Source organism: Dendrobates tinctorius, unplaced genomic scaffold (genome assembly GCF_039654945.1).
Source record: "Dendrobates tinctorius isolate UK_male_01 unplaced genomic scaffold, ASM3965494v1 ptg000070l, whole genome shotgun sequence".
NCBI lineage: Eukaryota > Metazoa > Chordata > Amphibia > Anura > Dendrobatidae > Dendrobates > Dendrobates tinctorius.
Window position 1 is genome coordinate 26,001,117 of NW_027361738.1, and position 15,640 is coordinate 26,016,756.

General features: G+C 46.9%; 1 protein-coding gene across 3 annotated transcripts in view; it reads left to right on the forward strand.

Moving 5' to 3' along the window:
* Positions 1-15,640, forward strand: part of VILL (villin like) — a 156,069-nt gene that overhangs the window by 89,699 nt on the left and 50,730 nt on the right. For all 3 annotated transcript variants that reach the window (XM_073581476.1, XM_073581475.1, XM_073581477.1), the window contains one exon: positions 12,981-13,055. In XM_073581476.1, coding sequence (XP_073437577.1) covers positions 12,981-13,055 — 75 coding nt within the window. The remainder of the gene's footprint in view (positions 1-12,980; positions 13,056-15,640) is intronic.

Genomic DNA, 15,640 nt, shown 5'->3' on the forward strand with positions numbered 1-15,640 from the left:
GTCGAGCGTGCGCGATGACGTCATGTCCCGGAGGATGCTGAAAGCAGAGGCACTGCTGGGGAGCGAGCCGGCTGTGAGGTAAGTATGGGGAACTTTTTTATTTTTTTTTATTTATAAAATGAATTAAATGGGGGAGGGGGTGAGTGGGGGCTGTACACAATGAAGGGGGGGTGACTGGGGCTGTACATGATGAAGGGGGGGTGACTGGGACCTGTATATGATGACGGGGGGGGGGTGACTGGGGGCTGTATATGATGAAGGGGGGTGAGTGGGGGCTGTACATGATGAAGGGGGGTGAGTGGGGTCTTCACATGATGAAGGGGGGTGAGTCGGGGCTACACATGATGAAGGGGGTGAGTGGGGTTGTACAGGATGAAGGGGGTGAGTGGGGGCTTCACATGATGAAGGGGGTGACTGGGGTTGTACAGGATGAAGGGGGTGACTGGGGTTGTACAGGATGAAGGGGGGATGAGTGGGGGCTTCACATGATGAAGGGGGGGATGAGGGGGGGATGAGTGGGGGCTTCACATGATGAAGGGGGATGAGTGGGGGCTTCACATGATGAAGGGGGGATGAGTGGGGGCTTCACATGATGAAGGGGGGATGAATGGGGGCTTCACATGATGAAGCGGGGGTGAGTGGGGCTGCATATGATGAAGGGGGGGTGAGTGGGGCTGCATATGATGAAGGGGGGGTGAGTGGGGCTGCATATGATGAAGGGCGGGTGAGTGGGGCTGAACATGATGAAGTGGGGCTGCACATGATGAAGTGGGGGATAAGGGGGACTGCACATGATGAATTAAGGGGTAAGTGGGACTGCACATGATGAATTAAGGGGTAAGTGGGACTGCACATGATGAATTGGGGGTAAGGGGGACTGAACATGATGAATTGGGGGTAAGGGGGACTGCACATGATGAATTGGGGGTAAGGGGCACTGCACATGAAGTGGGGGTAAGGGGGACTGCACATGATGTGGGGGTAAAATTAACTGCACATGATGATGGGGGAGTGGGGCTGCACATGAAGTTGGGGGGGAAGGGGACTGCACATGATGAAATGGAAGGGGGGGATAAGGGGCTGCAAATGATGAAGCGGCACTGCAGATGAAGTGAGTGGGTGATAGGGGACTGCAATGGATGAAGTAAGGGGACTTCAAATTAAAGTGGGGACATTAAAGTGGATCCCCTATGGCCAGGATCACGTTGGGCGATTTTGTGCGTATTGGCCGTAGGCCTACAGCTTATGTGCAACGTCTTTTTAGGCCATGTCCACACGTGGTGGAATGGTGGCGGGTTTTCCGTATGGACCCGCAGCAAACCAAGTGCTGCGGTCCGTACGGCTGTCAATTCCCGCACGGGGACCGCAGCGCTCAGGTGGGAAGGGGGGTACAGGGGCCCAGGTTTTATGAACAGCCCCGGGCCCATAGTCCACCACTGATTATACCCTATGAGGGGGGCAGCATTATATTCTATGAGGGGGGCAGAATTATATTCTATGAGGGGGGTCAGCATTATACCCTATGAGGGGGGGTCAGCATTATACCCTATGAGGGGGGGTCAGCATTATACCCTATGAGGGGGGGGGCAGCATTATACCCTATGAGGGGGGGGGCAGCATTATACCCTATGAGGGGGGGGGCAGCATTATACCCTATGAGGGGGGGGCAGCGTTATACCCTATGAGGGGGGCAGCATTGTATTCTATGAGGGAGGCTACCCCAACTCCTGCTACATAATTAAGATTTGTACTACCTTATATTATACCGGGATATTAGCGTGTTTTACCGCACAATTGGTGATCTTGTATTTATCTCTATGTAGCTACATAGTGGGCCCCAAGAATGATTTTCTCTGGTGGGTCAAAGGTGTTCCAGTCCGACGCTGAGTGGGGGGACTGCAATGATGATGTGATGGAGAGGAGGGGGACTGCAAATGATGAATTGAAGGTGGGGGTAGGGAGAGGAAGTGATAAATTGAAAGTTGGGAGAGGAAGTGATGAATTAAAGGTGGGAGGAGGTGAGAGCAAATGATGAATTATACAATATAGTCTGCCTAGGGGGGTGCATTATACTATGTAAAGTCTGCCTGAGGGGGGAGCTGCATTATAAGATAGAATCTGCCTTTGAGTGTTAGGCGTCAGGTTCCTGTCGCTGCACAGCGGGAATCCCAAGCCTTGCTTCCAGTGGTCTCCCATTCCTCTCCAGCCGCAGAAGAGGCTGCTCAGCAGACTCGTTGGTCCCGGCACTCTTCCAAGATTAGCTCTATGGGTTTGGTTGCTGCTGCCACCTGTGGTCCAGCTATAGCAACGCATGCTGGTCAGCAGCGAACTACTCCAGGGAATAAGTCCCCCACTCAGTCCACTGAGCATGCCCGTGGGACGATCTTCCATTAGAGATCGGAGGTCACGTGCTCAGGTCCTTCTCCAGCTAGGATTGGACCATCAGTAAAGTCCCGGAAGGACGCTGCTATAAAAGGGTTGCATGGCTGCTCGGCCATGCGCTAGTATAGACTGCATTACCAGACTATCAGGAGTGAGTGTAGTATGTATGTATGAATGTCTCTGGTGAATGACTCATTAAGAAACCCCTACCCTTGGTACGCATGTGTTGTGCCTCCTAGACTGTTAATAGCCCAGGCTTAGGTGTAGGTAGAGGCAGAGTCTGAGACTGGCATCAGTGTCCACCGCTGGATGGTTATTTCTGCTTTGTACTTACATTAATTAAATAATTCTCTGGTCTTCATGGGAATCGAACAAATGACCTCTATAATTGCAGGTGACAAAGCAATGAGCAACAGCCTCTGCTGACAACACTGGGAGGATGTTTAATATTTGAAGCTGTGTAAGAGGGTGCCAGGACTTAAGGGCCTGTCACACTTAGCGATATCACTAGCAATATCGCTATAACTTGTGACGTTATAGCGATATTGCAAGCGATATCGCTGTGTCTGATACTTACCTACGACCGTTCCCCTGCTGGTTATCGCTGATCGCACAAGAACATCCTGGACTGTTTCTCGTCGTCAGCTTCCTGTGGAGAGACGAGCGTGGAGCCGGGCGGGAGGACGCAGGATCGCCTAGTGTGACAGGTAAGTAGCGACCCCCGTCCCCTGCAATGTCACTGGTGAGATCTGCCTGTGTGGCAGCTCACTAGCGACCACTTGGCGATGTACCAGCGATCCTGACCGCGTCATATCGCTGGTCGGGATCGCTGGTACATCGCTAAGTGTGACAGTACCTTTAGTCCTGGCTAATTTCCTGTGGTTGTCTGTTATTACTGCCATGTTTGAGTGCATCATATGTGACTTGTGTATGTGTGTTTGCAGCCATAGGGCATAATGTAGAGACATTAGGTAGTGTAGTACTAGAAAAGGGACACAAGATGGGGGCACTGAGCACAGTTAGATGGGAGCCTTTAGGAGGGCACAAGAAGGGTTAACTGAGGGGACAAGAGAGGAGAGGCTAGCCAGGAGCTAAGAGAGATTTCCTGTTTACCAGCAGAGCAGAGGAGAGCAGAGTGTGCAGCTGAGGGCAGCCTCATGGTACAGATGCAGAGGCAGAATTCCTGATGAGCCTAGCTGACAGAGACAAGGGGTGAAGCAGAGTCCCTCAGCCGTCCTGAGAAGTGAGTGAAGTGTTGTGCCTACAGCAGCAGCCAGTGAGGGAGTCACTGGAGGCCTGTTAGCTAGAGACTGGGGGCTAACGTGCTAGCGAGGCTAATAGGAGAGCCTCTGGAGTCAAGTCAGCGTGTGTGTAGAAGCTGAAGTGACACTGAAGCCAGTCTGTGAAATCATCCTGTGTCTGAGAGCAGTCAAGCCAGGGAGGTCAGTGAGTGAGTCCCTGTGGAAGTGACATCCAGAGTGCAGGAGCTGTGCCAAGTAGTCCAGTGGGCCACTAGCCTAGAGCATGAACAGAATCAACAGCGCCGTAAAGGGGTGAACTACAGTGTAGACGGTTACCTTCATGGTCTGTGGTCGGTTGCAAGGAGGGAAGACGAAGAGCCGCATTCACTGTGTTTCTTGTTCTGCGTTTCTCGTGTGGTCCGCATAAGTGTGTCTGAAGAAGTGAGGTGCTGCTGTAGATGAAGATGTACTGCTGGTTTCGTGCTGAGAGCCCTAAAGGCATCGTGGATGTGCTGTGTCCTGAGGAAAATAAAGTTGAACTGGTTAAGTTTATTCCAGCCTCTGACCACAATTCTTTGAATGCCAAGAAGAGTGAGCATCTTACCAGGAATGAAGCAGCCTCCAGCACAGTGAGTACTGGAGCTGCTGATGAGGCTACGTCTCGGTGCCTCCCTTCTTTTGACAGCTGCATTGCTGACTCTGAACCCTCAGACATATACTACTTATACTTAGAGAAACATCTGTACATAGCAGTGTATTTCTACAGTGGGTATGGAAAGTATTCAGACCCCTTTAAATTTTTCACTCTTTGTTTCTTTGCAGCCATTTGGTAAATTTAAAAAAGTTCATTTTTTCTCATTAATGTACACTCTGCACCCCATCTTGGCTGAGAAAAAAACAGAAATGTAGAAATTTTTGCAAATTTAATAAGCCGAAAAATCACATGGCCATAAGTATTCAGACCCTTTGCTCAGGCACTCACATTTAAGTCACATGCTGTCCATTTCCTTGTGATCCTCTTTGAGATGGTTCTACTCCTTCATTGGAGTCCAGCTGTGTTTAATTAAACTGATAGGACTTGATTTGTAAAGCCGCACACCTGTCTATATAAGATCTCACAGTGCATGTCACACCAAATGAGAATCATGAGGTCAAAGGAACTGGCCAAGGAGCTCAGAGACAGAATTGTGGCAAGGCACAGATCTGGCCAAGGTTACAAAAGATTTTCTGCAGTGCTCAAGGTTCCTAAGAGCACAGTGGCCTCCATAATCCTTAAATGGAAGAAGTTTGGGACCACCAGAAGTCTTCCTTGACCTGGCCGTCCAGCCAAACTGAGCAATCGTAGGAGAAAAGCCTTGGTGAGAGAGGTAAAGCAGAACCCCAAGATCACTGTGGCCGAGCTCCACAGATGCAGTAGGGAGATGGGAGAACGTTCCACAAAGTCAACTATCACTGCAGCCCTCCACCAGTCGGGCCTCTATGGCAGAGTGGCCAGACGGAAACCTCTCCTCAGTGCAAGACGTATGAAAGCCTGCATAGAGTTTGCTAAAAAACACATGAAGGACTCCCAGACTATGAGAAATAAGATTCTCTGGTCTGATGAAACTAAGATGGAACTTTTTGGTGATAATTCTAAGCAGTATGTGTGAAGAAAACCAGGCACTGCTCATTACCTGCCCAATACAATCCCAACAGTAAAACATGGTGGTGGCAGAATCTTGCTATGGGGGTGTTTTTCAGCTACAGGGACAGGACAACTGGTTGCCATTGAAGGAAACATGAATGCGGCCAAATACAGATATATCCTGGATGAAAACCTCTTCCAGAGTGCTCTGGACCTCAGACTTGGCCGAAGGTTCACTTTCCAATGAGACAATGACCCTAAGCACACAGCTAAAATAACAAAGGAGTGGCTTCAGGACAACTCTGTGACCATTCTTGACTGGCCCAGCCAGTGCCCTGACCTAAACCCAACTGATCTCTGGAGAGACCTGAAAATGGCTGTCCACCAACATTCACCATCCAACCTGATGGAACTGGAGAGCATCTGTAAGAAGAATGGCTGAGGATCCCCAAATCCAGGTGTGAAAACCTTATTGCATCATTCCCAAGAAGACTCATGGCTGTACTAGCTCAAAAGGTGCTTCTACTCAATACTGAGCAAAGGGTCTGAGTACTTATCACCATGTAAGATTTCAGTTTTTCTTTTTTAAGAAATTTGCAAAATTTTCTACACTTCTTTTTTTTTTTTTTCAGTCAAGAGGGGGTGCAGCGTGTTAGGGTTTCGGATCGCACCAAATATAAAATATAAGGAAGTGCGATCGCAACCCGGGGTCCACCGTGCAGAGATGGGAAAACTGCTGCTTAGCAATGGCGGAGAACTGACTAAACACAGAAGCGAACTCTGTTACCTCATAGAGCCGCTGGAACACGTGCCAGAGCCTGTTTATCCTCACAGGACTCGGCAGTGGAGCGCTAGTGCAAAGACACAGGACTCTGCCCCAAGGACACAGAGTTAGAGTTCCTCTAGTCCAGGCTCGGACTGACCCACTGAGGTACCGTTGGATCCCTCGGTGGGCCCCGCCCCCGCCCGACCATGAATGTCACTGAACAAGCCCGCTCGCGGCCCAGCTGCTGGTACCTGTGAATCACAGTCACCTCTCCTAGCATGTCTCTTGCAGCCCCCTGTGCTTATTCCATCTCCAATCTCAGCGATGTTCTATCTTCCTGTATTCAGCGGCCGCTCATTACCTATGTGCATAAGAAATGAGCGGCTCATTACATATGCGCATATGTAATGAGCGGCTCAGCTCAACCACGTGGACGCTGAAAGCAGGAAGTAGAACAGCGGTGAGATTGAAGATGGAATAAGCACCGGCCTGGGGCTGCAAGAGACATGCTGGAAGAGGTGGTGAGTGCCTCTGTCCCCTCTGTTTCCATTTGCATGACTGATGATCACTTACGGTACCCCATTTGTCTGTTCCAAAAACAGTACAGATATGTGGAAGGTCTGGACAGACGTGAGCACCGCCTAACTTTTCTGTCAGTGCCTGCAACTTACACGCTGCAGAATAACAGACTCCTGTACACCACATAAGCGCCTATTGTCACATCTCATTTATTAGACATACGCATTTTCAGAATACCTAAAACTGAGAAAGCTGAGCACAATTTATGCTGCCATGGGCAAATATTCAATATGGATCCATGCCCTCTTACCCTAGCTTCACCCTCCTTTTATAACTAATCCCCCGCCTGTTTCAATTTACATATCCTACATAATATGGCGTCACCTAGTTCTTTCCCTGCGCTCTGCCCTGTCCTTTTCCTGTGCTCTGCCCTGTCCTGTCCCTGCGCTCTGCCCTGTCCCTGCGCTCTGCCCTGTCCCTGTGCTCTGCCCTGTCCCCTCAGCTGCGCACTGCCCTGTCCCCTCAGCTGCACTCTGCCCTGTCCCCTGAGCTGCACTCTGCCCTGTCCCTGCACTCTGCCCTGTCCCCTCAGCTGCGCTCCGCCCTGTCCCCTCAGCTGCGCTCCGCCCTGTCCCCTCAGCTGCGCTCCGCCCTGTCCCCTCAGCTGCGCTCTGCCCTGTCCCCTCAGCTGCACTCTGCCCTGTCCCTGCACTCTGCCCTGTCCCCTCAGCTGCTCTCTACCCTGTCACTGCGCTCTGCCCTGTCCCCTCAGCTGCGCTCTGCCCTTTCCCTGCCGCCGCTCTCTTCTCTTTGGGTATGTGCACACGTTGTGGATTGTGCTGCGGATTTGGCTGAATCCACAGGTAAAATGACCTGTGCTTTACCTGCAGATTTAGTACAGATTTTGTGCGGATTTCGCCTGCGTTTTTACACCTGCGTATTGCTATAATGGAATGGGTGTAAAAACGCTGCGGATTCCGTACAAAGAAGTGACATGCTGCAGGAAATAAACCGCAACAAATCTGCGTAGAATTTTCCGCAGCATGTGCACAGCGGATTTGGTTTTCCATGGGATAGCATGGTACTGTACACCGCATGGAAAACTGCTGCGGATTCGCAGCCAAATCTGCAACATGTGCACATACCCTTCCTCTGCCTGTGCCAACGCTCTCTTCTCCTTCTCTGCCTGTGCCAACGCTCTCTTCTCTGTGCCGCTACGCTCTGCATGCACCTGAGTTTTGTACAGGCCACAATATGTTTTGCGCTGTACGCAAGAAATGGCCGTCAGTGTCAGTAAAACTTCAAGGAAATCTATCAGCAGAATTCACATTCCAATCTGCCTGCATTAGCGGACCTGATGAGGCTGGTGAACTGACTGCAAATCCATGTCTCGTTGGCTGGATAATCCTGCATGAAGGTTTCGCTGCCTGAATCTCCACTGGGCGTTTTCTGAGCGCTAATCGGGTTGTGAAATTCTCATCTTATAAGGTCCCAGAATTATACAATCATTCCTACAAGCCGTGCACCAACCGGAGGAGCACAGGAGGGAGCGCTGAGTAATTACAGAGGGTGGGAGGGTGAATGCACAGGTTACACAGCCTGGAGCTGTAATACTCCTATGTCACGGGGAGCGCTGCTCCTGCAGCTGTACATTCTATCATCCCACAAGGGAGAGACGGATGTGAACTACAGCTCTGGAAAGTAATACAGCAGGTAGCTCAGGATCAGTAATGAAATGTTATAATTCTGTATGGAGGCCTATGTGGTGCCTATAATACTGTATGGAAGACTATGCGGTGCCCGTAATACTGTATGGAGGACTATGCGGTGCCCATAATACTGTATGAAGGACTATGCGGTACCCATAATACTGTATGGAGGACTATGCGGTGCCCATAATACTGTATGGAGGACTATGTGGTGCCCATAATTCTGTATGGAGGACTATGTGGTGCCTATAATACTGTATGGAGGACTATGTGGTGCCTATAATACTGTATGGAAGACTATGCGGTGCCCATAATTCTGTATGGAGGACTATGCGGTGCCCATAATACTGTATGTAGGGATATGTGGTGTACTGTATGCTATGCCAGGCCTGCCATTGCCATTAATGATCCCTCTTCTGGATTCTTCTGTTTGGTTCTTGTATGTGCAGTGATGGCGCTGACATCCTTGTGTTCAGACATCTTTTCTCCAAGTCTCTAAATTAAAATGTCCACTATTGTACTAATGTACAGCGAGGGGTTCCGTCGGTCCCCGCAGCTAATCGCACGGGTACCGGGAGGCTTTCGCCGCTAAGACCGGCAGGTAGCAATGCTGCCTGGCTGGTCCAGGCGAATTTTAACCCCCCCCCCCCTGCAGACCCCCCCTGCAGATCCGAACGCTTCGATTGGCTGGGCTGTGTAGCATCTACCATGGAACGCTTGTTGGGACAAAGTGATCACTATACCCCCTACGTCAATCCTTGGGGGTGTAGATTCCAAAATGGGGTCACTTTTTAACTTCAAAGTAACACGGGTCAGATTTGCAAAAAATGGCCTGGGCATTAAGGTGAAAACAGGCCTGCAGCCCTAAAGTATTAAATGAATCGTAGTGCGGAAAGATCTGCAGCATATGAACAACGGTGCAGCTTTTAGTAGAATTAGGATGCTGAAATGATTCAGATTTGGCGTGGGATATACGGCAAAAGAACTCATGGTGTAATTCTGCGGTCTCAAAGCCTAAATGTTGAGTTGTACATTACTGTAGGTGGGCCCCTAAAATTCATTCCCTTGGTGGGCCCTACACACCCCAGTCCGACCCTGGGCTCAGTACACACACACACTGATTAGTGCAGCAGGATTTCTGTTGAGATGCCAGAGAAACCGGATTCTGATCTGAACCCTGACAGAGCCCTGATGGAGCCTTGTCCTTCAATGAAGCCTGTAGATACTGCCTGGCCTCCGTCCTGGCAGTATTGGTCCTTTTCAGGCATGCACATGGTCTGCCACATTTTTGTGCATGAACACTGCCAGGACAGAGCCAGATGGTGCCCACAGTGACTCTGTCAGCTCCATTGAAGTGAGCGGCTGTTGGGTCTCTATACGGGTTCCCGTCGGGGATTCTGATGGAAACCCTGAAATAGAGCTCAGCGGAGAATGCTATATTCCAGTGTGTGAACCTTGCCTAACCAGATCCTAACATTCTGTAAGGATTCGTAGGCGATAGAGCCCCAAGTCTAAGTTCACACTGGGCATTTTTGCTTTTTTATGCTAATTTTCAGCTGCTTTTTACAGTATCAGCAAAGCCTATGAGATTTCTGAAATCTCTTGTACGCACGTTGGTTTTTTGTGATTTACATGGTTTTTTGGACATAGAGCATGTCATTTCTTTCAGCGCTTTTTGAGCATTTTGCACCCATTGACTTGAATGGGTGGTGGAAAAACGCACCTATCAGGTTTTGCTGCTTTTTTTTTTGTGCCAACACCTAATTCTATGGAACAGGACTTTTTTTTTCAACACTAAACTTTATCAGCATGCACAAAAGACAAATCTAGGGTGCCAAAACCTCAGCAAAATTACGCAAGAAAAACCTGTTTTTTTGAGCAGCTTCTTTTCTGCCAAGAGATCAGGCTTTGTTGCAGAAAGAAAAACGCCTAATGGCAAAAATACTGCATTCAAAATGCAAGGTTTAACTGCATTTTTTTGGTGTGGATTACAGGTTTGATTTGTGTAGAGTACATGTTTAATAAAGTTAGTTTTATTCACCAAAACGCAGCAAATAAATGCCGCAAAAACACAGCAAAGCCTGTTTTCTGTGGTTTCTTTTACATAATTTTTGCACCTTTTTATTGCTTTCTGTGGGTGAAAAAATGCTACATGTGTGTGCATGAGATTTCTAAAATCTTTTGCTGGTACTGTAAAATACAACTCGACTTTTCTGCAGAAAAAAAAACGCAGCATCAACGTTAGATAAAAACTTGCTTTAAATGTTTATTTTTTTTAAATACTTGTGTGATTAAATAAGAAAAAGAAAATCATTTTAAAAAAACAATCTAGAGTTATTTTCTATAAATTCACTATACGGATATCAATATCTTATGTGTGATAAGATTTCTATGGCTCAAAAATATTTTCGGGATGGCTGCATCTGTGACGTACTTTAAATGACATTTAAGAAATTAGTCACAACTTGATTGGCATGAACAACAGGTCTCGCTTGTTGCAGCCATATTCCACTTCTCAAACGATTGGTGCAGCATCTTCATGTATGTGTGGCAGTATGCCAGCACGCCTCTATCCTTTTTGTTGCCTAAGGCAACACCCCTCCCTTAAATAAGATGGTACACGTTGACTGTGTATCTATCGGACAAAATGTTGCCCCCTTCTGTCCAGGAAAGGTGTTGCATGTGGCAGATTTCACTCCAAACAATATTTGTGTTCTATGTATTCAACACCAACATAAGTCCAAACAGAATCCATTAAAGCTAAGCTCCCATTCAGGTACGGACTGGGACTGAAATTCAGCCCTGGCATTTGAAATCATACAGGCCTATGCTATTCCCGTCCCCAAGCACCAGATGAAATATATTACTAATATTACCCTTGATGGAGGAAAGCAAAATTTACTACATGAACAATATTATTAATGATACCCATGGCCTGCTGCGGTAAGTGATGAATTTGGCGACTTTGTGCTCCGTCACAACTCTTAACAGTATGGGCGTCTTGAGAACACCAAATCTGTTAACAACGTAGCAGACAAAGCAGCGCATGACCAGACAGACCCTTCTGGCATTTGCCAGAATTGCCAGATGGCCAGTCCGACCCTGCTCCCATTCTAAATATTTTGCATGTTTTATCCACTGCAGATTTCTGTGATTAAAAAATGTAGCAAAATAAAAAAAGTAAAAAAAAGTTTGGTAAAAAAAGTAAATGTAAAAGCAAACTTCAGTAAAAAAAAGTTTGGGCTTTACATAAATCTCACGCACAATGTGCTGCTTTTTATGCTGCGGAAATGGACCTGTCATGTGATTTGGAAATCTGTAATATATCAATTTATTTTGCAGTAAATATGTGTTTTATTTGCTCATTTTTCCATAGTTTTGAATGAGATGTGACACTCCTGGGAATACTGAATTAGATTGTCCATGCCAATACATATAGAAAAAGAAAAACTCTGAGATGTGTCAGTATGCAGAGGAGCGATGGGATTGTAACAAACTTGTCACAAGAATCATTCTTTAGCAAGGAAAATTTGACATTTAAAGGGTCATTCCCATCTGTCTTGCCTGAGATCAGAATATCTGCTTCTAGATGCCGGACACCAGGAACAGGATTACAAAAACAGCCGGCCATTGCTGCGTTACGTTCTCTGTGTAACTCTCATAGAATTGTGTAGGAGTGAGCCTCTGTGTTGTTGTAACTCCTGAGTTGCGGAAACAGCCCAGCTCGCTGTGTTACATTGATTCTGTAAGTTTTCTTTCAAACGACCATATTTACGGTCTGAATGCTGTTGGAGAAAAAAATAGACCAATGTTGTTCAATGGGGCAGAGCAGATGAGTGTTTTTTTTTTTTTTTTTTCACTGCACGTGAAAAAAAAAAAATCACATCATGCACTATTTTCTTCCTTGTGCCAGATGAGACTCACCCATTCAAGTCTATGGGTGCGTAAAAAAAATTGGATGTCATATGGAGACACATCTGATTTTTACAGATACACTGCAGTTCTGTAACATAGGAAGCTATAAATGGTCTTGTAAATGATTCATAGTAATAAAATGGATTGCATGTGGATGACAAGTGGTTAAAAGTACGCCGTTTAAGGTTTTCTCACATGCCCTGACGTAAATGTGTTGCGTTTGGTTACACTCACGTGTATGGGGCCTATACAATCTTTGTGCCTTTTTGACAGAAGGGAACGGTTTATTCCTCCCCGTGTTTTTGATCCTTATACTGCCTTGTTTGCCGTGGGTGCGCGGTCTGTAGTAAATCGTGGCTTGTCATGTTGTGTAACATTAGACAAATGTATCTGAAGATTGCCCAGACGTATCATCCAGTAGGAGCCACCGTGATAAATTCTGCCCATTTTGTAGCCTAATGGCCCATCTAGGCCAGCCAGTCGGCGCACCAGCATTTGTAGGAACACTCGCTCCTGCCCGCGTAAACAGGACAGCAGTCATCTGATAAATGAGCCACACGCTCGTTCATTGAGGGGCGATAGTTTTTATTCCAGCAGACAAATCATCGTTCTCGGCAGCACGTCATGGTGTGTAAGCCAGTGACGTGCTGCCGATAATATGACTTTCTGTGCACACGGAACAATCAGATTAGCGATCGTCCTGCTCACGTAGATTGTTCATCTGCCCCGCAGTGTTAGTAACGACCACCAGTGTTCTGCTGTCTTTACCATCTGTTCAGACATCGTATTGCATGTAGTTCATCTTTTTTTTACTTTTCCCCCAGAAAATGCAAATGGTTCCGCTTCCTGAAAAGGCCTATGGGAGCTTCTTTGAAGGCGACTGCTACATCATTCTATTTGTAAGTACATAGTATTATTTCAGGGGAGCGTTACATCCATTGTGCAGCGTATGTACAGTGCTTCACGTCACAGCCTTACTGAAGTGGAAAGACTGATGAAAACACTCAGGCAGCTTCCATTCAGCAGACACCTCCAGGCGGTCAGCACAGAAGACAGGTGTTTTACATGCGTGGGATTTACACAAGGAAACTCCCAGACCCACACAGCTGCCATACTATTCCAAGGCGCATGAAGTCCCACAATATAATATCCATGCAGCCATTGCAACCTAACAGATTACTATGGCAACTCCCTGAGTGCAGGAAGATCCGCTTCCTTTGAGTAGCAATGCTTAAAGGGATTGTCCACTAAACAATCAATTCAGGGTCTATCTCCAAAAACGAAAAACTATGTATACTCACCTCCAGATGCTAATCAGCTACGGATAAACAATATTCCATCTGAGCAGAAATCTGATGCAACAGATAGTATAGTATAGGCAGCAGCAGGTCAATGGCAACTGATAGGCTGCAGCGGTCATATGACACAAAGGTATTGCATGACACCTTAATTACAGCAACAGAACAATGACACCGTGGGAGGCAAGTGTAACAAGGTGGCCCGGGGTGGTAGTCCCAGCCGAGTCAACTAAGCCACAGTCAGTATACACCCCGGTACCTTGTACAGAAATAGGCAGGGCAAATGTATTCCAGACACCACTGCAGTCCAACAGGGAGAACAACTTTAATAACAGAAATAAATGAAGTACAAACACTGGCTTCCTGCTCTCTCCCTATCTTCATCCACGGCTGTACCCACAACAGCCATGGCGGCCAAAAGAGGTGGCAGTCCCCCATGCCGGAATCTGGACGCTTGAAGTCCATTTGGCGGGGCCCTTACGTAGTCCTGGGGCCCGTGTTACTGTCCTTAGTCCAGGGCGGCAGATTCTATTCCCCTCCTTGGGTCTGGCATTGCCCATGTTGATGTCCTTAGGTCCAGGGCAACAGGCACTCACACCTGTTCAAAGCAGTTAAAACTGGTTTGAATCACTGACTGGTAACCAACTTACGATTTGACTTAACAAAATGCTTTGTCCCAATTAATTTGCACAGCACTGTAACTACCGCAGGCGTATGTGTGACCAGAGGCTGCGAATGCCTGACCCCAATCTGTCGCGGTATCCTTGTGATACCAGACATATTAGCTGTGTATACCCTGTGCACTACTTCCTATAGCTAATGGCCCACTTTCCGTGTATTTCCCTTTCCTAATCTAAACTATAAGCCCTATAGTATACCTAATGTCCTAAACCTACCTCTAGTCTGTCACTATACGCTACACATTAATAACATTGTACATTAATCACAGTACATTTGACGAACTGCACACGTTAGTGCCTATAAAACTCTTTGCAGTTTCACATTTCACAACAGCCACAAAAATACAATAAAATCACATATAAAACTACGCTCCTTTACAAACGGAGAGGCAAATGACACTCTTATAGTGGCAATATTGCAGCTCAGCCCTATTTACTTGAATGGTGCAATTCCACAAACACACCATAAACAAGAGTGGCGCTGTCTCTCAAAAAGAAAATGAAGCCACTTTTTTTCTATGTTCATTGGACTCCTTTGTAGCTTATCTATATAAAACTGGAAAATAAATCAAGCTCCATGATCATCAGACTTGTGTAACAATCTCTTACCAATGGTGAAATCACAAGGGTGAAGGGAAGGACAGAATGTGCGTGTTTGCTAATGGTGAAAAAGGATACTCGCTGAATCCTGCCATGCCTTAAACAAACCATGCACACAGCAAAACGTGCAGGATTAGCAAACAATGTGCTGCTCTTTTATTATCTTCTCACCTGTCACCGAAATAACATAAAATATTTAGAATATTCTTCATGCCATATAAAAAACCCACACAGGGTCCCAGGGAAGGACTCAATGAGAGGCCGCAGTGCAGGCACAGTATGTGGCCTTACCTGACTGAAGTTTATTGTGCTGTAACAGCTGCTTGGCTGAAATCTTCATACAATATCAAAGCCGTTTGCTTGACTAAAATTGTGGTGATTTGGAGATTTACTTAAAGGGAATCTGTCACCAGGTTTTTGTTAGCTCATCTGAGAGCAGCATAAGGTAGGAAATGAAACCCTGATTCCAGCGATGTGTTACTTAGTTTATTAGGTGCAGCAGTTGTGGAACAATCAGAATTTTTAGATGTAGCAAGTAGTAGTGCTCAAAAACCTAACCCCGCCCACACCACAGCTTTCTGTGCACATTGTCTATTGACAGTGAGCTGCTTATCACAGGAGGGGGCGTGGCCGAACCATTTGGCACAAGAGAGCTAATCTGGACAGTAATTATAGCCTGGTGATAAAACACTCATTGTATGGAAACAACAGCACAGAGTCTAATAAGTGACACATCCCTGAAATCTGTGTCTCAGCTTCTACATTATGCTGTCATCAGATTACATCTCAAAAACCTTCTGACAGATTCGCTTTAATGGAAGCACATTTGTGATATTGCCGTAGTGATAATTACCTGATTAAAAGTAACTTGTGATGTCACAGTTGCTTAAAGGGACCCTGTCAGAA